Consider the following 24,564-nt stretch of genomic DNA (forward strand, 5'->3'; position numbering starts at 1 on the left):
ATATAACCTGTACCCATATTGGTCACTTCTATAGAAAATCTCACCATACGCCCAGATGCATATAGGCCATCGTTTATCGACACTATTTTTTTTTTTTCTACTTGGAAAAAAAATGTTTACATTAGGCTTAGAAACTCCTTTCCAATTGACAAACTTCTTCACTTTTTTAGTACAATTTTTTTTTTGCTTTTGTTGAAAATTTATTTAAAATTGTTTAGCACCCAGCTGTCTATAAATTTCCACATATTTCGGAAAACTTACACATATTAAATGTTTTATTTGCGAAAATTGGTTCCTTTTACATACAGACATATGTACATCGCACTTTTCAGTGTACATAAATTAGATTTTGTGATGTTATAAAATAATAAAAAAAAATTATGAAAATTGCTGACTTTCTCAACACTTAATACATTTGATGATCTGTTCATTGCTTGTCCTTGACGTTTGCTTGCATTTGCATTGAATTCGAGCCGCCGCTAATGCCATTGCCATTATCGCCACCACCACCATTACCATTATTCATGTCTCTGTTTTGTCCTGCACTCGTTGACGATGAAATATTGCTGATGCCATCGGCATTGCCACCACTGATACCTTTATCTGCTGCATTGTTTGTCGTCTTGTCATCTCCTACGGCATTCGAGTCCCGGTCGAAGAGGTAGCTGCCGCCTAATGGGCGTGCTGGTCTGCCACTGTAGGAATTGCTGTAAGAGGTGAGAGGAGTAGAAGCCTTCTTTGAATTATTTTACCCATTCACAGGAAGATTTAGGTTGACTATAAAATGAATAAAAGTACTTAGTGTGCGGATAGAAATTGTTGCAAAAACATACACACACACATATATATTTCTTGTGTTTAATTTGTTAAAGAACGTAGCCATATTGCAGTAGAGTATATATTTATAGTCTCATGCTAACATCTGTATTTCTTCAACATGAAGAACGCAAAGAGGTAAGAGCTGCAAATTCAGTCCGTTCTTTTAACAAAATTTGGTTAGAAAGTTTTACTATTCAAAATACTATTTGAAACTAATTATAACTAGTTTAGAATCAGTTAGTTACAGATGGCATTAAAACGATCCAGTTAATATAACCCCAATTTTAATTGATCTGGATCAACGTAAGCTGAGGCACTGATCCTCAAATGTTCAAATAAGGAACACTTTATTCGGCAGCAAACGTTTTACTTCTCAATGCAGTTTACTTTGAGCTCTATATTCTTCATTCAAGGTTTCTCTAAGGGTTTTTGATACCCTTCTATTTGATAGGATGTCGAGAGGCCTTCAAAATAAGCATTTAATTCATCGATGATCTCTTCATTTGAACTAAATATCCTTTAAGCCATATCCTCATATTCGGGAGCAGATAATAATCGCAGAGAGCGCAGTTTGGAAAATTTGCTAGATGACATACTAAGTCATAAGCTAGGTAGGTAGGTAAGTAGGTGGGCTGGCTGCCGCAATGACACACATAGCCTAATTCATACAATTTCGACAAGCCCCTGTTATGGCTTGTGCCTTAATTCGTTGTTCTGCTAGTTCGTTTTTTCTTGGACAAATACGGTAGTTTTGCTCCTAAAACCTGTTGACTGACAAATCCACCCTCAAACTCTTCTGCTTCATTCACTACGAGAAATCCATTGTCTCGACATTTCTCAGTTACTGGTACGAGTATATTGTGATGAAACAACATTTCGACCAAGGTTTCAAAATGGTACAAAAACTTATTTGATTGTCCAAACTTCTCTAAAATTATCAAACCATTGCCATTGGTATCGTATTTAAATATTTGAACAAAACTGTAATCACTAATAAATGTGATAAGCCGTAGGTCGAATGTAATATCGTGTGTTTACTTGACCATTTCTGGTGGGACGACCTTTGTTGAGTGACCACAACATTGGTCGTCACTTGTGCACTTATCGTCACTTATGTTGTCGTTGTTGTTGTAGGAGCAAAAACATTCCCCAAATATGTGCGTGGAATGGTGTTTGAGAGACAAGCCCTTGGCCGGTAGTAGACATGTATCTGTCTGTATTTTGTGTCTGCTTCAAATGGACTAAATCACAAAAGACTATTTCACAGATCAGTCCAAGGTGCATTAAACGGATAGTAACAGTAACTGATTCGTTGTTTTTTTTCTATTTATTTGGTCTCTAAGTTGTCAAATTTTATTTCCAATGATTCTAAACTGTCAAATTAGTTCATAAATTTATATATTATAGAAAGCAAAAGCAAAAAACATTGTTCTTGTTGTTTTTGATTTGCTTCTCCTACCTGCACAATTGTGAAATGTGCCTTGTACCAGTCAAAGAGACTGTCTTCAGCCTTTATCAACTTGGCTGAACTCATGGGCAAAAGTGCCATATATCCCTGTCATAAATAATAATGTCGAGTTTAAAGTCATCATTCAAAATGCAATAAGAGTCCGAAACTACTCCTGTGTTCACAATAATAGCAGTGTGACACATTGCAAAGTTTTGATTATGTATTTATTTACATTTTTGAATTTGTTTTATGAAAATAGTAGTATGGTATATGGTATAGTAATATAAACTATCTATGTACAATTAGAACCACATGACTCAAGATTTAAAACTGTGAAGATAATTTAAAAAAATTCAAAAAATTTAAAAAAAATTCTGAATAATCTTTATTTTATGGCTCTTAGAATTTTGATGTAATGAGGTGCAAGATTGAAGTGGCAATTTGACTATTACTTTTTGCATTTTCTTCATACCTATAAGAAAAATTGCAGCATTCGTTATATAATCGTAGAAGATAATGCATAGTAGCGCCAAACAAAATTATCAAAAATCAACTTGAATCTTCTATCACTTTTAACTGGCGCATCAATACATCACAATTAAATGGGTTACCAGTGCATGCCTAAAATTTTTATAAGATTGCTAACCAAAAAGTTTGCAATTTTGATGAGCATTTTTGAAATTTGAGTGATATGGTTTTTTTAATTATATTTTTGTAAAAAAAATTAATAGTCAAAACTTTAAAATATGTTGCGCTGATATGATTGTAAGCACAAGTGCCCATTCTTGGGCCGACATTGAGCAAAACAACTATTTGACAGATCAATCAGAAAATTAGGGGTCGTACTATTGGAAGAAACCAGCACACAGTCTCGTTCAATGCAATCATCAAACTTCTGGGCATAGCTACTGCCTTCAAAGTCATTGAACAAGTAATCACACGTTTCTGCAAACATTCTATCTTTGACAATTACGAGATGAGTTCAAAAAGTATCGAGAATTTTGAATTTTCGCAGGTTACGTATATTCGAATTTCGATTTTTTTGTGGCGATATGTTGGTACTCATGTCTCTCACTCTTGCCGACGAGTTCGGCCATTTTCAATGTTCAGTTAATTGTTGATAGCTGGTTCGCTTGCACGTGTTCGGCTCGCCTCGATTTTCACCTATTCAAAAAGATGGATCAAAGAACCTGTGTCAAATTTTGTGTGAAAAACGAAATTAAGTGCGCGGATGCATTCCGAATATTGACTGTGCCATATGGAGAAGCCACTTTGGACCAAAGCACCGTTTATCGGTGGTACAAAATTTTCTCAGAAGGCCGAGAAGATGTGAATGACGAAAGCGTGCCGGACGCCCGAGCACTTCAACAACAGACGAAAAATTGATGAAGTGAAGAAAATGGTATTGGCCAATCGTCGAATCACCGTTAGAGAAGTTGCTGAGGACCCAGACATATCGATTGGCTCGTGCCATTCGATGTTATTCAATGATTTGGGCATTCGACGGGTCGCTGCAAAGTCGTACCAAAACTACTCAATTTCGACCAAAAGCAGCATCGCATGAACATTGCTAATGAGATGTGACACTCTGTCCGCGACGACCCAAATTTGCTCCAGAGGGTCATAACTGGTGCCGAATCGTGGGTTTGTGGTTATAACGTGGAAACCAAAGCTCAATCATTTCAATGGAAGCTGCCGCACGAACCAAGACCGAAAAAAGCGCGCCGAGTTCGGTCGAATGTAAAAGTTTTGCTTACCGTTTTCATAGATTGCAGCGGCGTTGTGCATCAGAAGTTCTTACCACAGGGTAAAACAGTCAATAAGGAATATTAAGTGCTAGTTATGCGCAATTTGCCGAAGCAATCCGCCAGAAACGCCCGGATTTGTGGAAGAACAAAAATTGGCACTTGTATCACGATGCCGCCCCTGGAGCTGAACAAGAAAAAAAATTATTTTTTGAAGTGCTTCGAAGATAAGAGAAAACGTTGGCACAAGTGCATAATATCTCATGCGGATTACTTTGAAGGGGACAAAATAGATACTAATAAATAAATATATAATTTTTGAAAAAAAACCAAAATTCGCGATACTTTTTGAACACACCTCGTATATAAAACGTAGCCTTTAAAGAATCTATACCTACACTTTTGAACCAATATTACTGAGCATTGTGATACAATAACTTACAGGACCATACTGTTTCTTAACCCTTAACCTCTTTCAAACAAATAGCCTCACCACCTGTTATTAAGTCCACATTCCTGCTATTGACCCTAATCAATAAAATTCTTAGGTTTCTAAAAAGCTTTAATGATTGCAAAGCCTTTTATAGAAATATCATAATTACGAATGTTAGTTATGAATTTTAGGTATACTTATTATTACAAATATAACAACCAACACTTTGTAGAACTCTAACCATTACAACTTACCTCTGCTGATCCCTGTCTCGCTCCCGTTCACGACCTCTCTCCCCATCCCTACTGTTTCCCCGCATGTTTGACTCTTTATCACGTTCGTCTACATAATTCCAGCCCTGGGTACTGCTGGAATTATTGCTATTATTGGTACTTGTGTTGCGCGTCGCAGCGCCAGCGCCGCTTCCGCTTCTGCTATCACCACTACTTTCCATGCCATATCTATAACCATAATCATATCCATGCTGGCTAGTTATGGGACGTGAGGTAACTTGCGTTGTACCACTGTAGCCACCGCCGCTGCTACCGCCGGCAGCATAGGGGCAGTCGGTGACTTGTACGCCACAGGGCGACGAAAAGCGACGCTGATCGTAGACAGATTTGGACGGATAGCGGCTGCGATCGCTATTTTCGCCTGCGAAATAATAGCCACGCCCGGAATTGTCGAAACCCGACTGCCCTCTAGAGACCATTGGTAGGGAAATGAGGGCATGAGGCATGTGGACGCAAGAGCGTAAGGGATACATTTTGTATGTACAATTGTGTGAGTGCGCGCGTTTAGTAGCGGTGGATTTACACATACATAGTTTAGTTTAGAAGGAAAACAAGTGCAACAGGTGGACAACCAGCGGACAGGCAGAGAGAGTTTTTGGTGTTGATTTTAACGATTTGTTGGTGTTATTGTTTTTGTTTTTAATCATTTTTGTTTTGTATATTTTACAAATTTGTGTTGTTGTTGTTTTGCAGTATTTTACAGTGACGGTAGAGAGACAATATGCAATGAAAACAAGAAGAGAGATATTGCACATTTAAAATATAAGGAAATAAAGAAGGTAAGAATATTCCTATATATATTACATATACAGCTATGTACACAGAAGAGTTAAACACAAATTCTACGATATACTTTTACCATTTAAATTTTAAAAATATTGTAAATGCTCAGCGTTACATTACCTGTAGGTTTCATCCCAAGGTCGATAATTGCGATAATCATAGCGCGATGAAGAGGAACGATCGGGGTAGTCACGATCGTAGCTGCCGCCACGTGGACGCTCATAATAACGATCTGTGAAGAGGTGATTCAGTTTAATAACTTTCTTTATCTTACTTTTCAGACCAAACGTACCACGATAATAATCACCGATACGCTCCTGATCATAACCGCCTCGGCGATCGTAGCGATCGTATCCGCGTCCATCATAGCGATCATAGGTTTTCGACCCTAAACGATCGTCTCTGCGTAAAGAAAAAGAGAAAATTAGCAGGGAGTTAACGTGATCACATTGAAATAACACTGTGCTGTGTTCAAAAACGCTGAAAATGATAAATGTTGAAGAGGATAGTGATATTGATTTTTCTAGATTCACTCAAATGAGAAGGATGCTCGCTTTGGAGACGAAAGGTAGACTTCATCGTATGGTCGCATCATATGATATCATTGTAAATTTGATATTAATTTATTTGATATAGATGTAAAATATCCGAAAATGTATTCTTTTGCAAGAATCGCACTTAATACAAGAAGAGAAGATAGAATAATGAGTATCCCCACTCTTGTACTGTAATTATCGTTCATTTAATACAGGTATTAGTATGTACGTGTATATAAGTATGTACACATATATGCTGAACTATACGTTTATAATATTTTATAAGCTATATGCGAAACTCCATTGTAGACGATCACGCAATTGAACAGTCATAACTCACTATGGGTGACGTCATGCAAGCTTCAATTAAATTTTGCTGACCGTAGGATATTTAAAAAATTTTTTTATGATCGACGTTTTATTTGATGTTTAATGAGCTAGCATGCTGATCGTGAAAACTCTTTAGTTGCTACTACCTTTAAAGCTTTGAATTAAAAAGTTTCGAATACATATCTAATTCTATACTTTACAATTGCGACTTAATTAGTCAAAACCTACAGAACTCATTATAAATACAGTATAGTAAATTTTTATATTTTACAAACCTGTCGCGATAATATGAAGATCCCGCCGAGTAGGAAGAGGAATATCGGTCATAGTCGGGCCGATAGCGATCATCGGAGCGATAACGATCATCGGAGCGATAACGATCTTCTGAACGATAACGATCATCGTAGCGTTCATATGGGTAGTACCTAAAAATTATTTTTGTTTTTTATCATAATTTTTACCACATTTTTTGCTATCCAAATCACATTGTCCCATACCAATTGTCTGCTGAGCGACTAGAATAGCCGCCACTGCCATAGTAACGACTGCGATCATCACCGTTGCTAAAATTTAAAATAATGCCCGTATTGAATTATCTCAATATACTAATTTTCCCCATCTCCAGCTTACCGTTCTTCATAGCACCGAACACATCTCGATTGGCGACTTTTGCGGTATATTGAACCCAATGCGCTTTCTGATGGTGGCGCAGCTGCCTCTCCACGATTCGAATCGTACAATTGTACGATGGATGATTGACTATTTGAGGGGGCCTGTTGCTGCGCTGCTGTGGATAGAGTGATCCACTCTTGCTGAAGCAATAACACCAACCATATTGCCTAAATAAATGAGAAATTTCGATGGGTTATATTAAAGTATAGAAAATAATGATAGAATACAAGATTACGCCCATCAGAGGGGCGTGACGTCACACTGGTGCAGTTGCGTGAAAGAAATTTTGTTTTTTTGAACAACAAGAATCCAAGAAGAAGAAGAAACTATACAAGTTGGCCAAGTGACGTCACATACTCAGCGATTATGACAAATACACTGAGAGCGGAGAGATGGGCATCACCTCTATATTTTGTGCTGATATTCTGGACTTAAATATTTATACGGTCTGAATGGGAGCTTTCATACCATATGTTCATTTGCCTTTCCTGCGCCTACAACACTGATATATTCAGATATCAAGCACAGAATAATGTTGAGTAATCAAAATTCTCCATTTTGAAATAGTAAGTACGGCAAAAGACACTTTCAATAATCCCAACCACTAGTCGGGGACGATAGAATCGCTGGCCACTCATCTTTGACATTTGTCAAATGGACAGAAATACAATTTTAACCAAGGACACTTGCATCATAAAATCATGCGTTAAAATTATTCAAACTTATTATACTAAATGGTCGATCTTTAAGAACAACATATCGTCAAATATAGTAATATAATTTCCCCCCTTAGTAATGAAGCTCATTTCACACTGGATGGATTTGTCAACAAACAAAGTTGCCGTATCTGAGGAGTAGAGAACCACCGAGTAATGCGCCACTAAAATATACTGCTTAGTGTGGTTCTTAGGCTGGTGGTGTCTCGAATCTCCGGGCATGAAACACCAAATGAAAGAAAAAGTTTGGTCTAATGACGGTCGCCTCTCAGCAGGCAATGGCAAATCTCCGAGCGTATTTCTGCCATGAAAAAACTCTTCACAAAAAACCATTTGCCGTTCGGAGTTGGGTTGAAACTGTAGGTACCTCCATTTATGGGACAGCATCAAGACCAACATCACAAATAGGACACAAACACCCAATAAAGGGCGTAAGCGTGAATTAAATTGTTGCTTAATACGAAACGTTAAATATCAAGTTGTATTAAAAATAGAACAAATATTTAAACTTGGTGCTTCCAACTTCCATAACCCGCTTTTTTAAATCTCGTTATGGCCAACTGCGAAAAAATACACTCCGCGACAAAGTGGTTGCACATCAACATTTTGAATATTTTTTATTTCTGATTATTTTGACACTTATTCGCAGTTGGTGTTACCCGTTTTCTCTTTTAAAAAATAATGTCGTGTATTCGTTATGTGGAGAAAATTTTAAGGAAAAAAATTATAAAAGCCAACGTGATTTTTCAGCACCTCCAAACTTGCATTTTATTCTACTAAAATTTATGGACTATAAAACTGCATACCAAATATTTTTCTAGAATTTCTGATGACAAATGTGGTGTTGGGATAGAAAGTTTTTTTTATTTATACATGAAATATATTTATACAGAAATAATGAATATTCGAAAACAAAAGAGAAAATTAGTCAAAATTGATCAAAATGTTAATGGAATGATGATGATTAGGACCGATGCAAAATTTTAATTGAATGTAAGTCAGTGAATTTTAATTACTTTGAATTTGCGCGAAAAGTCGCACCAGTTCTGGGGAAAAATTTTTGATTTTTCACATATGTATTTGAGGTATTGCATCATACGTAAAACTTTATTCAGATAGGAGCAAAAAACTTGCCCTTCATTCCGTTTGGGCGCATAGGTTTAAGAAGCATCGACCTTTTGCCCTAGGTTTAATTAAAGTTGAAGGCCTATTCACACTTTTAGTTATGCCATGAATTAAGTTATGCCTAAAGTAAAACACATTTTTATTCGCTTATGGGGAGTATCCGCTTATGGGAGTTGAAGAACAAAATTGAAAGAAAAAGTTATAAAAACGATGTAAATGATTTATTATTATTTATAGGGGATATATACAATATAACCCTAACTAAATTATCACACTGGCTACTAGGGCCTTCGTAAATGAAATTTTTCACAATCAATAAATTTTCTGACATAAAATTTTCGTACGGAAATTGGGATATTTTTGTACGGATTTTATTTTTGCAAAACGAACTTGGTTAAATAGAGGCAGCGTTCACTTTAGTTATTTTAATTATCTTTTTTCAATGACTGATCTTCATTCCTCGTGGATGAGAGTCCCGCTTTTTCTTAACCTTTTTATCCAGAAATATATTCTATTTGTCCGTTACCGAGAGCTCCGCATACACGAGAGGTGCTAAAAATATAAAAATAAGCAAAAATGCAAATTAAAATATGGTTCTTGGGCTTTTGTCCGATTATGGAAGGTGCCCGCAAGCATTACTATATTGAGTTGTCGGCATCATTCGAAAAATCTTAACCTTACCGCCATCCATCGTTTAAGTTTTTCACATAGATATTATTTTCTATGCATGTAATGATTTATTCTCTCTGGAGCGGGTTAGAATGATTTAAGTCTTTCATGTTTCAATACATACAACATTGAATGAATTTTATAAAATTTCTAATTCTTTAGCTCATCAGTTTTTGTCTTTTAAAAAAACCTTCAAATTGTTACTGAATGAATTAAATATGTACGAGGGTCGCCTAAAAAATCCATGCAAAAATAGAAACTAATTAATTGTTTCGGGTAAACCTTTTCTATTTTTCTACATAGCCTTCTTTTAGGCTTATACACTTCGTCCAATGCTGTGCTAGTTTGTTGATCCCATCCGAATAATAGGATTTGTCCAAATCTGAAAAATAGCCATTCGTTTCTGCAATCACCTACTCGTTTGAATAAAATACTTTTCCCGCCAGCCATTTCTCCAATTGGAGAACAAATAGTAGTCCGAGGGAACCGCGGAAGCCAAGTTTGATGAATATGGGGGAATGTGAAACGAGTTGGAACTCTGTTTCTATTAATTTTGCGACCACAACTGCTAAAGCGTGAGCTGGTACATTGTCGTGATGGAAAAGGAAAAACATTCGACTTCCTCGATTCAAAGTGGTGGAGCAAAGCAGGACTAGCCTTACCACCTTGAGCGAAAACCATAAAGTTACCTTAATCTGGGTCCCGGGACATTGAAGCATCGAAGGTAATGAAAAAGCGGATGAACTGGCAAGAAGAGGATCTGCCATAAATAACGCTCTTGCAGAATTGGTATTCACACCACTAGGTGCAGTCCAGAGTGCAATTTCCCTAAAATACCTCCGAATCGCAGATTGTAGATGGAGAGACCAGACGAAATGCAAAATTAGCAGAACGTTATGGCCCACCTACAAGCTTAGCAATCGTCAACATTGATAAACATGAAACGACGGGACGCCTGGAGACTAACGGCAGTCATAACTGGCTTTTGGTCTATCGGAGAAAAAAGCAGCCAAAATGGGCATCCCTCACAACACATACTGTCACAGTTGTAAACAACCGGAGAAAAAGGAAGCAATCTTCCATTTCCCCTGCGAATACCCTGCCCTATGGAAGGACAGAATGCTAACCCTGGGTAAACCGCTGTCCGAGTGTCTGGAACAGCTGTCTGGCTTAGATGTCAACAACCTGATAAGGTTCCAGAACCGCACAGACTGGATATAGTCATGCTGTAAATAACTGGTAAACAAGTTGGTAACGAGGATGTGGCAACAAAATGGTACGCAAGCGCTAGTTGGATTCTGGAAGAATCACCATTTACACCAACCAACCTCGATTCAAACGATTGCCAAACGCAAAAAAATATTTCGATCTGACTAAAACTTGGAGTGTGTTCTTCAAGATATGCTACTAACTAAGCATAATCTCGACTTTACACGGATTATTCAAACGACTCTCTTATATAAGTATCAACTAATCTCGTTAAGTTTGCCTGTAGGGAATCATATATTTCTAGATTTGCTAATAATAAATAAATAAATAAGCGATTATTTTGAATTAACGTAAGATCCACCCGAATCAGAACTAAATAGCTGAAGTGGGGAGTTAATCTCGACGAATATCATTTAAACCAAGAAGAAGGCTGTAGATGAATTCCTTCGAACTATGCCAGCATTTTTGAGTAAGACTACAATTTTTTCTTCATGCATTAAGATGTAAAATACATTGAAATTTGATTTTTAAATTTTCCAGACTTTTGCATGTGCCATTGTATTGCCATACACTTATTCAACAACCGTTTTCACCGCTTTCAATCAGTTTTTGCATATTAAAATTGTTTAGGCAAAACGGTAATTTATGGAAAATCAATTAAAGCGTACACACATCCACATATGCAGCAGAACACCAAAAATAGTTGCTGAGAAATGGGGGCAATAATCTCGTTATCGATTAATCTTCATGCCGCTGAACTGTGTGCGCCGTCGATCGCAAACGCATTAGCTCAATTTGATTTTACAATTCAGCAGCTATTTGGGACAAACGCGACAGCGATTATTAGAATGTACGATTATTACAATAAAACATAATATGAATATCTATATTTATAGTAAAGAGTAACCAAAACACCTAACAGAAGTGTACGCGCCAATTATTTATTTTATTTTTGGTAGATAGACAGATAGGTATTCGTGTATATACATATATGTAGGTATAGCCAAGCAACTGCAAGCCAGAAATCGGCAGTAATCGGAATTATGTTATTTCATGGGTAGATGAAAAGCATTTCGCTTTAAACCTCACTTACTCGTACACACACTCGCTAACACATCGCAGAATGTCAATCATAATTTTCCCCAGGCGTCCATACACACTCGCATGCCTGACTTGATTGTGTAACAACAATAAAAGTCTGCTGCATAGTCATGTGTACATATGGCATAGTATGTGAATGTGAATTTATTATGTGGAGTGAGTCCGTTTAACACTTTACTGGTGACACCTCTGTCACCAACACGTCCCTAATGATCGGTCATAAAATAGAATATGGTAGCGCCATTACCGCGCACCGGATCTAATTAAAGCAGTATAATAAATAAATTTTCGTTCATACTCCGCAATAATTATTTAGTAAAAAATTGAGCGCAATTTTTGGGATATTTATCTATATTTTATTTTAGTATATTTTGTGCTCTTTTTGTTTTTTGTATAAAGTTATGATGAATTACATTGACATCATTTTATGCCTTCGGCAGCCCTGATGGGCAATACTTTAGCGTCATTAGTTAAAATGCAAAAACAACAAACACAAGCATATACATAGTAGAGCTCTTTAGCAACAGCACTAATATCAGCTTCAACTACCACAACAACGTTACTTACAGCCTAGTTGAGAAGTCAATTGGCCACATGTCGAAACGTGCGCGCTCGCGCTCTCCACGCATTGCTAGTCAAGCATCAGGAACCACTTCCGCTTATGCTGTGGTTTAGAAAAAATTATTCATATATACATACATATATATATCAGGCACACAAGATCGCCAATATACATATGTTTGTTAGTATATACGAATCATAATGTGCCAGGCTGTAAATAGGTATGTTCGTATGTGTGTGGTCATGGTTATTTTGCAGGGACATAGACACATAGCACTTTTATATTTATTATTTTTTTTATTATTATTTTTTTTATATAATTTTAATCGCCGTCCACTAGTGTGAGTAATTGTCCATTGCATAAAAAAATCGATTCTAATACTGAAAGTAAAAGTTTATCTCAAATACCCATGGTAAAGTATGCGCTGCGATCGACACTCGCGGTTCATGTAGCAAATTCCCATGTTAAATCATGGAAGATGCGACTAACATTGTAGATGTCTTTAAACAAATACTAAGAGAAGAATTTTGAGGATGGTTCCATATGTAGAGCTCCCCACGCAAGTTGGTAAAGTCACTGATTACCATTCACTTGGGAGTGGCCAGGACTATTCCTCTACATATGGTCCAAGCAGCTCACAATTTCCGGGTATAACCCAAGTATTCTCTGGGCATCTTCCGAACACCCGTTCGAGAGTAGCTCACACATGTGAGAAGACGAAGTAACCCAGGGCAATTGGCCAGCTGATTGATGTCCTCTTTAGAATAAAGGCTGGCATTACTGGCACTCAGGATATGCGTTGGACGGGGCAAGGCAAGAAAAACATTGGACCTTGAGACGTTTACTACAGGTGTTGGATTTCTTGTGGGAGATAGACTTCGTCCCCAAATACTGTCGTTCACTTCGGTGGACGAGCGTCGTTCAAGACCGGGGTGTTTCCTGTAAAAACAAAGACTAATGACTGATATCCAGAGCGTACTTAAGAAGGAGCATATGTCACAGAGAATGTGAAGATCCCGATATGCCAATCGTTGACAACGGAACTGTCGTTCCGCTACCCGATCATGACGAGGTGAGAATAGCTATTCAAACATGGCGGCGAGGAGCATGCATCAGCTTCTATGTAAAATATGGCCGGATGAAAGCACACCTGCCGATTGGAATTTAAGTGTGCTCTGCCCAATCCATAAGAAGGATGATTCTGCAAATTTGTGCCAATTATCGCGGGATTAGTTTTCTAAATATCGTCTATAAGTTTCTAGCGAACGTATTGTGTGAAAGATTGAAGCCCACCATCAGCCAACTGCTTGGGCCTTATCAGTGTAGCCTTAGACCTGGAAAATCTACAATCGTTCAGATATTCGCAATGCGCCAAGTCTTGGAAAAGACCCATGAAAAGGTAATTGACACCCGCCATCTTTTTGTCGATATCAAAGCTGCATTCGACAGCACGAGAAGGAGTCGGGTAACCTTTGCGGTCTACACTGCTAAGGTCATGCCCGAATAGTTCGCGAATTACTAATCCATTCTACTACTAAAGTAATGTGACAGCTAAAATACACACATTGTTCTGTATCCACAACAAACTGGGTATTGGGAAGCGGCAATCAGTTTATAGCAGACTGCTGAGCCATTCCATGCCAAGTGATTAAACATTGTCGTCGATTTTTCTGAAAATTAGATTAGTTGGTGGTTTGAGTACATGATTCAATGAATCATGGTTTGAGTATATATAGGAGTAAATGGAACAAACTTTGAAAAATATTTAATAATTTTGTGAAATATTCAATGTTGAAGTTTTTGGTACATAGTGTTTACAGTGAAATATCTTCGGTTCTTTTTAAGATTTTTATAATTTTTTTTTAATTTTTTACAAAAAATATGTTTGAAAAATATTAAATTTATTGTTAAAAATTTTTTTGTAATTTTTTTGTTTGTAATTTGGAAAAACAAGCCCCATCAGATTTTTTTTTTATTCTTTTTATTTTTACGTCCGTTTGCAAATCGATCGAAGCATCGCTACGACATTAGCAAGCAGATACACAGTATTTTTTGTTGGCATGGCACCTGTTTGAATATAATTAGAAAAGTATGGGAATTCCACTATGAAACTTTCGGACAAGAATAAAAAAAAATGTGTTTTTTTAAAATTAATAAAAAAAAACTTTTTCTAAAAAATTTTGAGCACAACACTAATTTTTTTACCAAACCCTTTTTTTTAAACGTATATTTTAAATTAAAATATAAAAAAGATTTAAATGTAACAAAACCGAAGATATTTAACTTTAATATACTCCCCACCATAATTTTCAACATTATGTAAATCTCATGCTGAATTTGTTCAGCATATGTATATTTGAAGACCTACATTTGGGTATAGCTATGATTTCTGTCTTGAATACAACCTAGAATACAAGTAGTCAGGAAACGCTATCAACAATACCTGCAAGTCTGAAGTTCTATATGACGTCATGGAGTGAACACTAAAAGGTCTGTGTGATAAAGCAAATTTTATAACCAAGCCGATATTTCAGCTAGCTTGATCACTACCGAGGCTTTCATTTCGTTTGTAACCTGGTGAAAAGTAGTCGCCCCGAAAACTTACAAAGGCAAAAAGCTTTAATCCTGCTGCATTCCTTCAACGAAATTCGGTTAGAAAATGTGACTCTAGGTAGAACTAATTAGTACTAAATTCGTTCTAATTAGTTTAAATGATCTGTTGTGTAGGCAAACTTTCTACCGAAGCTTGATTGCACTTGCTCGTATTTGTACGTTTAAGCGGCCTCCGTAGCCGAATGGGTGATTGCTATTGGCTAGCGTACAGGTTCAAAAACCCGGGCATGAAACACCAAATTATAGAAAAGATTTGTTTAATAGCGATTGCCTCTCGGTAGGCAATAGCAAACCTCGGTATGCTTTTTTGCCTTGAAAAAGATTCTCATAATCAAAAATGTTCTGTCGTTCAGAGGCGGCATAAAACGTTTAAGGAAAAACATCCAAACAAAGAGCGTGGTGCATCATAGGCCCTTTAAAAATTATTAGTCTTTCCAATTTAATATTTACAAAAAAATTATTTACATACCAACTTGAGTTGTTTCATCTTTATTCGTTGTGAGCAACCAACACTTGTACTGCAATCTGATTTTAAAAATGTAATTCACCACACACAAAGACTTTTGTACAAGTTTTAGAATTTTTTATCTTCACTTTAACACCACATCTGTCCCACACTTTGCGAATTCACGTGAATTGTCTGTATGTATCTACATATGTTTAGAATAAAAATTTTTATGCTGGCTGACCACTACTTATTTTAAAGCCACAGGCGGTCGATATCTCTGCCTGCCTGATGAGTTAATTTAGTCTGCGTACCGTTGACTTTCTAGTTTTGTAAACACAATGCGAATGCGCGCATCCCGACTCTTGGGCTGGTATTTATTTAATATTTCACTCTTTGCTACCCATTAGTTAGCCGCTTAATAATATTGTAATAATTTTTGGTAGCTTTTGGCTTAAATCATTGACATAGCATTGGTAATGGTGAAGCGAAGAGAAACCATGCGCAGCTGCCTGAGCGGATTAGAGATCGCATCGGTGGCGAAGGGAGGATGTATTTACGCTCGTTGGCGAGAGCATGCTTTTGTTAGCTCAGAATCAGAAAATTGGCAATGCCGTGGCTATGCGTGGAAAAGTAGTTACTTAGTTAAAATTCATTAAAATCATACAGAATGTGCAGAGTAGAAATAGAGAGATAATAAAAATTAAACACAAACAAAACAAAAAAGCTAAACGGAAAATGTAATGAGAATAGTTGAAATTTCTGCTAAAAAAGCAGTGGCATGTGTGTGTTTTTTACACACATATTTATGTATGTATGGGGATAATTGTAGGCTTATGTATAAGTGTATGGTTTTATAAGCATATGCAAATCTCCATCTAAATTACGTTGAAAGTTTGGCTGGAATTTTATTTATTTCAATGTCAACGACTTCATAATAAGCTATTGGGTGGATAAATTCAAGTTTTCATGAAAATCGGACTCAATGGATATTCTGCGAATATGTTGAGTACCAGAATTTACTAAATACACGTAAGTAATATAAATGTATTTCTTTGAAATATTAAAGAGAAGGTCGCAAAATGGAATAGGGTTAAGGAAAATATTTAGTGAAAAGGAAAATATATATAAATATATATACGAGTACTACTAGCTGTACCCAGCGAGCGTTGCTACGCCAACAACTAAAATAAATTTAAGAAAAATAATTTTAAAGAAAAATCAGTGCACAAATATTCAATTCATTCTAAACCATTTTATTGATTTTGTTTATTTCGAAAAAAATTGTTGAACGCGGCAGAAGTTGCTACTCTGCAGCGCCACCTGGTGGCAAGTGACAGCAATGAGCATATTCTACAAACCTTCTCCGTGAAAAAATACATATATCATATACCAATTTTTATAATAATCGGTCCAGTAGTTTTTGAGTTCATCGAGGACATACAGACAAACATTCATTTTTATATATAAAGATATTTACTCTTTTTCGTATAAATATATATTTTATATATACAAAAGTATACGTATATACATATTTTTTTTTAATTTTTAAATGCAGCGATCGTTGGAGCAACGTTACTCGATCAAATTTTTGCGTAAAGCTAAACAAAACGAGTAACGAAACCATTGGGCTACTCAAGGAGGCTTACGGGGACCAATCTCTGTCCAGTGCCCAGGTAAAACGGTGGCACAAGTCGTTCAAGGAAGGCCGGGAGGACGTCGAAGACGAACAGCTATCTGGAAGGCCTTCGATGACGCAAACAGACAAAGATGTGAACCAGGTTCGAGAATTTTTGAACATTGACCGGCATTTTACAAAGAAGTGCTCCTTCGGCTGAAAAACCGCGTCGCCCGGGTTCGGCCCGACCTCGTTAACAATTGGACCCTTCATCACGACAATGCGCCGGCGCACACCGCCTTCCTCTGCACCTTTGAATTGGCCAAGATGGGGGTTCCCGTGCTTCCCCACCCTCCCTACAGCCCAGACCTGTCCCCTTCGGACTTCTTCTTGTTCCCGCGCCTGAAAAGAAAGCTGAAGGGGAGGCATTTCGACTCCATCGAGGCGATCCAAAAAACTGTGAACGCGATTCCGGCGGATGAGTTTAAAAAATGTTTCCTGCAGTGGAGGGACCGCTACCAGCGGTGTATTGACGCTCAAGGGTCCTATTTTGAAGAATATTAGTTGTATAAGCGAGAAATTATAAATAACAAAAATTAAAAGAAATCTACGGAATTTTTCAGCAACTTCAGACATGTTTTAAAAAGCCATACAACTTTTAATTCTTCTTGATTGGCGCGATAACCGCTTAAGCGATTTTGGCCAAGTTTAACAAAGCGCCCAGTTGTTTCTTTCTCGTGCCAACCGGTGCTAGTTGGAAGCTAATTTTTTCTCCACTTGATCTTCCCAACGCAGAGAAGGCCTTTCTCTTCCTCTGATAGCACCAACTGATACTGCTTCAAATACTTTCAAAGCCGAAGCGTTTGTATCCATTTGGATAACAGGTCCAGTGGAGCCGCTGCATTTTTATACGCTGCCTTACGTCTATATCGCCGTAAAGCTCATACAGCTCCTTGTTCCATCGCCTGCAATACTCGCCGTGCAAAGGCTTATAAACTTTCCGCAAAATCTTTCTCTTAAACACTCCAAAGGATACCTCATCGGATGTTTTCAACTTCCAAGCTCCTGCACCATGCGATTGAACGGGCATGATAAGTCGAGTGTTAATGCTGGTTCCTAAATAAGCGAAGTATCTTACTACTTGAAAATCAAAACTATCAACAGGGATGTGGGTGCCGAAGTACTTTGTCTAGTGCTTGGTCACCACCAGATCCATTCGCTTTGCTTCTTTATCTAACTTAGGAAACGCAGAACTAACAGCGCGGTTGTTAATGTCGGTAATGTCATGACATAGGCAACTCTTAAAGATGGTGTGTGTCGATTATCCTTTAGTGGGTCTTTTCCAAAACTTGGCGTATTGTGAATATCTGCTCAATTATGTATTTTCGAGGCGTAAAGCCACACCGAAAAAAGTCCAATCAGTTGGTTGATGGTGGGCTTCAGTCTTTCGGACAATACACTCGATAGAACCTTGTACGCGATATTTAAAAAAATAATTCCGTGGCAGTCGGAACAAATTGCAGAATCACCCTTTTTATGGATTGGGCAAAGTACATTTAAATTCCAATCGAGGGGCATGCGTTCATCCGGCCATATTTTGCATGGGAGCTGTTGTTATAAAGCTATAAAACTGGATACCAAAATTTGTTCATGAAACTCTAACTTAAAACCGTGGAATTGGGATGGAAAATTTGCAGAATTATTCAAAATTTTTCATAAAATTTGAAATTCGTATTTATATGTTTTTTGTTAGGCAATGAGTTGTACTTCTACACGAGAAATAATGAATATTGAAAAACAAAAAGTCAAAATTGGCACTGTCTTTCGGTATAGAGCGGCATTGAACAATTGCTAACTAGCTACACTCGATATAGGGCAGATGGATATTTTATAGCAATTCCTTCAACAGAAAATGTGTACTTCGACTCCAGTATTAAAAAAAATTACAAAACTAAAACTTTAGAAGAAATTTTAAGCAAGGCCGAACAGAACATTTGTGGTAGACCGAAGTTCTATCTTCATCGAGATATAGGGTAGAATAGAATGCTCATAGTTCTTGTAAACAAATGGTACGGAGAGCTGGAATCGTCCGATTCATTCCTATGGTTCTTTAGTTTGCTGGTCAGCCATTGTGAGTGCATATCTCTAAGTATGATGATGAGCTGAGTGCAATTATTGGCATGCATTGATATCCCTATAAATTTGTTCTATGGCCAAAAAAATTAAACACTTATTCTTTAATTTTTTTTCTTATTTGATATTGAATTGTACCACCAGCACTTTGCAAATTAACAAACATTTAATTGTGATAATGGAATTTCCACTGCACCTATCCAGTATACGAATATTCCCAACGACACTGACTGAGTTGATTTTGCACTATCATAATTAACACCTTTCTGTTCTTTAAAAATTTAGTACACCCGTTTAAACAAAAGCCACAGAAGATGTGATATAATGGTATTCGTATGTATGTATGTACATATGCATTTGTACGCAATATTTGCCTATCAGAATGTGTAGTTATAATTGTGTTTTCATTTATAAAACTTTTCGATAAAAATTCTTCATTCCATTGCAATAGAAATTCTTGGTAGTATGGGAATTTATGTACATAAATATTATTTCTAGCAAATTAAATCTTTCAAATATTGGTGGGTGTTGAACTCCTAACAATTTTCTAATTTTCTGGCCGTGACCATGAATCCGGCTTCGACACGACACGGCGCATCGCAGCTCATTGTAAAGCGTATGCCTGTTTATTTCGCGCTCGAATTATAAGGAATTTATGACATAATGAACTTTACGGTACACTGCCGAAAATTGCTTAACTTGCGCGTAAGTACAAACATACTATGCATACATATGTATATGGGATTTATAATTGTTATGTGCGTATGTATGTATTTGTGCAATTTGTTGAAATTCGCAGAGAATAATTAATTTGTCTACTAGACATACAGATATACACAGTCTCTTACTTAGTTGGCTGACTCAAAATTAATAAAGACTATTATTGCCACGCGTGGGTGTAAGGTGCATATGTGATACATACATATATACAAGTAACATGTATGTGCGCGTGTAAATGTTTACGATACCATCTTATGATCAGCAGACCTTAAAGAAGGTCGCTAGATACGCAATTTCAGGTCAAAAATTAATTTTCTTTCAATTTTTGGTGACATTTGTAAAAAATTACAGTAACTGCATGTAAATCAAGTTCAATTTGTTGCTCAACAAAGCGCATCACAAAATATTAAATGCAAGAAGCAGAAACTTTTGCTGATGGCCAGCGTTATTTTGCGACACATGACATTCGTTGTTGTGCTTCGATTCCTGCTTCGAACAGAGAGTAAAGCTGATTTCGATCGGCACTGATCAAGATAAGGCCTCGTAGAGTGGATGCGAGAATCAGCGCTGAACTTCGCACGTCTTTTTATTTGTGCAATTTAAAGAAATTGATTCGTTAGATGAAGAGTTCTTTACTGAATATTTTTAATGAAGATAAATTTCGGAGAGCATCCAATAATTTCACTTCCAACTGATTTCCAAAAGCTTTACTAAAATTCGCAAGAGATAACATATATGTATACAATATATATAAATTTTTCTTCATTAAAAAATATTCAGTACAGAATGTAAAATATTCTATATATATTGATTTATTTTTCTTTCAAAGCGCAGGGCGAGAAAAGAACACATATCACATATCAGAACATTGGTGCCCCTTATTCTGCTTAACATAATAACCTGATTGAAAAGTGCTTGTATAATAAATGCCGTTTCAGCGCGAGTCAGCGACGAAAAACAGTTCAAAATTGAATTTCTTGCATTGATGAGCATTACCTTCAGCTCCGATCAGCTTCCACCTTGCGATGTATGTTCGATATGCACTTAGTTTGAAAGCTCGCATTCTCTGGTTTTAAGCTCGGCTCTGCTTTCAGCGTCCGCTTCGCGAGTGATCTAAGACGTGTAAAACGAAGTTTGTCATCCTTCAGCAGAAGCAATCTGAGACCATTCCAAGAAATTTAGACAGTTCGCTCTCTGATTTCCGAATGGTAGTCACGCACGAACCCATTCGGCCACGGCGGCCGAATTATTTAATTTTTACTTAAATTTATTTATACATATACGAATATATATACATTAGGGTGGCAGTTATTTTACAAGATTATTTTTTTATTTGTGCTACCCCCCAGATTGGTTCCTTTATATATAAAAATGGTGGAAAAAAAGTTTAAAGTAAATCTGGTAAGTGGTAAGTGTGCCCCCGGGCCTTCAAAGTTTCAAAAAACCCGAAAATTCGTAGTATAAGTACTAGTAGTAAGTAAAGTAGCCGAGCATTTAGTTTATCACATTACAATGATAATTCAAATTATTACGCTTAAAAAAAATATATTCAATGCAGAATCTATCAAGTCGTTCGACCCTTGCGCGTATTTCAGAGGAAATTCCGCAATGCTCAAAACATTTGTCTGTACCAGCAAAACAAAAAAGAGGACGACAAATAATAATAACTCCTAAGCTTGCTGCTGCTTTGGATAAGTGCAAGATCAGTGACAGGAATACAGTTCATATTCTTATAGCTACACTTGAAGCCCTTGGTCAAGATGTGGAGAGTTTTGCGATCAACAGGTGGTCTATTAACAATTCTCGTGAGAGACTCCGCGAAAAGAAAGCTACCGAAATCAAAAATATCTTTAAGGATAAGAAATTGCCTGCCGCTACGATACATTGGGATAGTCAATTACTGCCATCACTAACAGGTAAAGAGACAGTAGACCGACTTTCTGTTATTCTTTCAAATTGCGGTGCTGATCAACTTCTTGGTGTACCTGCATTGCAATCAGGGAGTGGAAAAGAACAGGCAACAGCTGTTTGCGAAAACCTTGCGGAATGGGGCCTTCAGGATTACGTAGAAGCATTGGTTTTTGACACTACTGCCTCTAATACAGGCGCTTTTAATGGTGCGTGAGTTTTGATTGAAAGCTGTTTTCGGGGAGAAGATGGGTAAAGCTACCGGCCCAACCGTACCAATCTTAAAAAAGTTCTAAACTGCTTGGCCTAAAATAAATGTAAATAATTTTAAAACCGGAATCGTGAATAAGAAGATCAGAAAACATTTGGATCCGGTCGATGTTTCCCGAGTTCTTGATTTTATACGAAGCACGTTGCAATAACAACAACCGACAGAGGATTATCGAGAATTTTTGCAATTGGCTGCTATTTTTCTTGGCGAAATACCATCTCGTGGAGTATCCTTCCGTGCTCCAGGAGCTATCCATCACGCAAGGTGGATTGCTAAGGCTATTTATTGCTTTAAGATATTCATGTTTCGCGATGAATTTAAATTATTACCGCGTGAGGAAATGCTATTTGTGATATTTGCATTTTCCTTATCAGTATATATATCGAAGCGTGGTTTTGTGCACCTTCTGCAGCCAAAGCAGCATTTTTGGATTTCAGTGTTCTTTCCAAAATTTATAAATACCGGACAGTTGACGAAGATATCTCTCGTGTGGCTTTACAAAAAATCAAAATTCATTTGTGGTATTTATCACCTGAATCCATCGCCTTGGCCTTCTTTGACCCAAATGTGACGGCAGAATCAAAAATTAAAATGGTAAAGGCGTTGAATCGTGAAACTGATGCTGAATGTGAAAAAAGTATTAAAAGGATAACCGTGGAAACAAGCCAAGTTCCTGAATTATTAAACCAAGGGCTTGAACAATTTGTCTCCAACAAAACAAAACGATTCGTTATAAGATTTAACATAAATGACGAATTCCTATGCACACAATTCCGGTGGCACAAACAAGAAGATTTCTTTAATTTTAATTCATTTTTATTTTATTTTCTTCAATGAGTTATTTCTTTTTTTAGTTTTTTTTATATGTTGTTATTAAACTAAATTGCAATGAAGTAAGCGTCATATGGAACTATAAATGCTAAATACTGTATGGATTATAATTTCCTTCTTCAATTTATATATGTATAATTTAATATACTTTACCAATTAAATTCTTTTACTACTTATTTACGCTGTATATATACTCATGTAAAATAAAAAACACATTTTTACTGAAATTAAAATTTTTTTGTCATTTTGGGGTAAATTTTGCATATTGAAAGGCTCGGGGGCACACCTTTTCCCTATTCGATTGGCACCAAATTTCACAGAGGTCATTTTTATATAGAATGGAACCAAACGCGAAAAAATATTGTATATAAAAAAACAGGTCAAATAACTGCCACGCTAATATACATATATATCGGGTGTTTTTTAGCTGCATGAGAACTATCGATATCACAGCTGAGAATGGCAAACTGTGTTAACATTTATGCTCAGAAGTTTTGGCAAATCTTGATGAATCGTTTAACGTTAGAACAAAGCTTCCAAATTGTTGAAATTTACTTTGAAACTTGTTGGATTTTGTCTGTCGACTACGTGGAAAATTTTACGTAAGGTTCTGGGATATACATATTACAAGGCGAAGTCCAAAATAAACAAGACTGGCGTCATAAAAATGTTTTTGATGGCGCCATCTTTTGGCCATGAAAGAAAAAACGTTTTACGCCCGTAGAGGCCATCCAAAAGGCTTGTACCAACATTCTGGTCAATGACCTGAAACAGTCTTTCGAAAAGCTTTGAGATCGCGCAAAATAGTGTATCGAGGCCAGAGGGGACTATTTTGAATAAATAAACTCGCGGCTTGATGCACAAGAATTGAAGCCATCTTTTTTTGTTGATTGGGCTCATTTAGATTTGTTGGAGAAAGTAGTCAAAAATTGGACTGATTGAATGGACTATGCAACTCGTAGCCGCGGCGGACATAGGCATACCGGATATCATTTAAAAAAATACCATGAAATTATCTACCACATTGTAATAAACAAAATTCATTCCAACAATATGTCTTATTATCATTTTAAGCTCTTAAGCTCTTAAACAACGCCCTATATTTGGCACGTACATCCCTTGTTGGTTGTTTGACCCAGCACCTCTTCCGCTTTGTGGTGCACCTCTTAATGTTTTTCTAAAAATGTATGAACCTACAGTTTTCTACCGCCTCCGAACTGCGGATGGTTTTTCATGAGAAGCTTTTTCATGACAGAAATACACTCGGAACTTTGCTATTGTCTACCGAGGGTCTACAGCTATTGGAAAAAATCATTTCTATTGTTTAGTATTTTATGCCCATGGGTTTCGAACTCACGCTCTACCGAATGGTAGTTACAAGCAACTGGGCTACGGCAGCTGCCACATAATTACGTCTATGTCTTAAATGACTTAACCATCTTCGCTGATCCGAATAAGTGTCGGTGCACTGAACTGTATCGCCGCTACTGGGTTCCCTGACTTGTGACTAATGCGAGGGATTGTATGTATGTATGTATGTACATATATGTACACATGTTTTCTTTAGAACAAAATAACATAG

General features: G+C 36.9%; 1 protein-coding gene across 2 annotated transcripts; it reads right to left on the bottom strand.

The window, feature by feature from the left end:
* Positions 1–347: 347 nt before the first annotated feature.
* Positions 348–15,822, bottom strand: LOC129245801 (uncharacterized transmembrane protein DDB_G0289901). 2 transcript variants are annotated; one of them, XM_054884194.1, is made up of 8 exons: positions 15,526–15,822; positions 7,020–7,228; positions 6,887–6,952; positions 6,665–6,814; positions 5,816–5,925; positions 5,644–5,755; positions 4,702–5,148; positions 348–707 (listed from the first exon to the last, which is right to left on the bottom strand). In XM_054884194.1, the coding sequence occupies exons 1-8, from the start codon at positions 15,541–15,543 to the stop codon at positions 428–430; spliced, it is 1,392 nt and encodes a 463-aa protein (XP_054740169.1). In that variant the 5' UTR covers positions 15,544–15,822; the 3' UTR covers positions 348–427. The 2 variants fall into 2 exon arrangements, with proteins under 2 accessions (XP_054740169.1, XP_054740168.1); XM_054884193.1 differs by having other exon boundaries at positions 583–733.
* Positions 15,823–24,564: the final 8,742 nt, after the last annotated feature.

The sequence above is a fragment of the Anastrepha obliqua genome, chromosome 4 (assembly GCF_027943255.1).
Source record: "Anastrepha obliqua isolate idAnaObli1 chromosome 4, idAnaObli1_1.0, whole genome shotgun sequence".
Lineage (NCBI taxonomy): Eukaryota > Metazoa > Arthropoda > Insecta > Diptera > Tephritidae > Anastrepha > Anastrepha obliqua.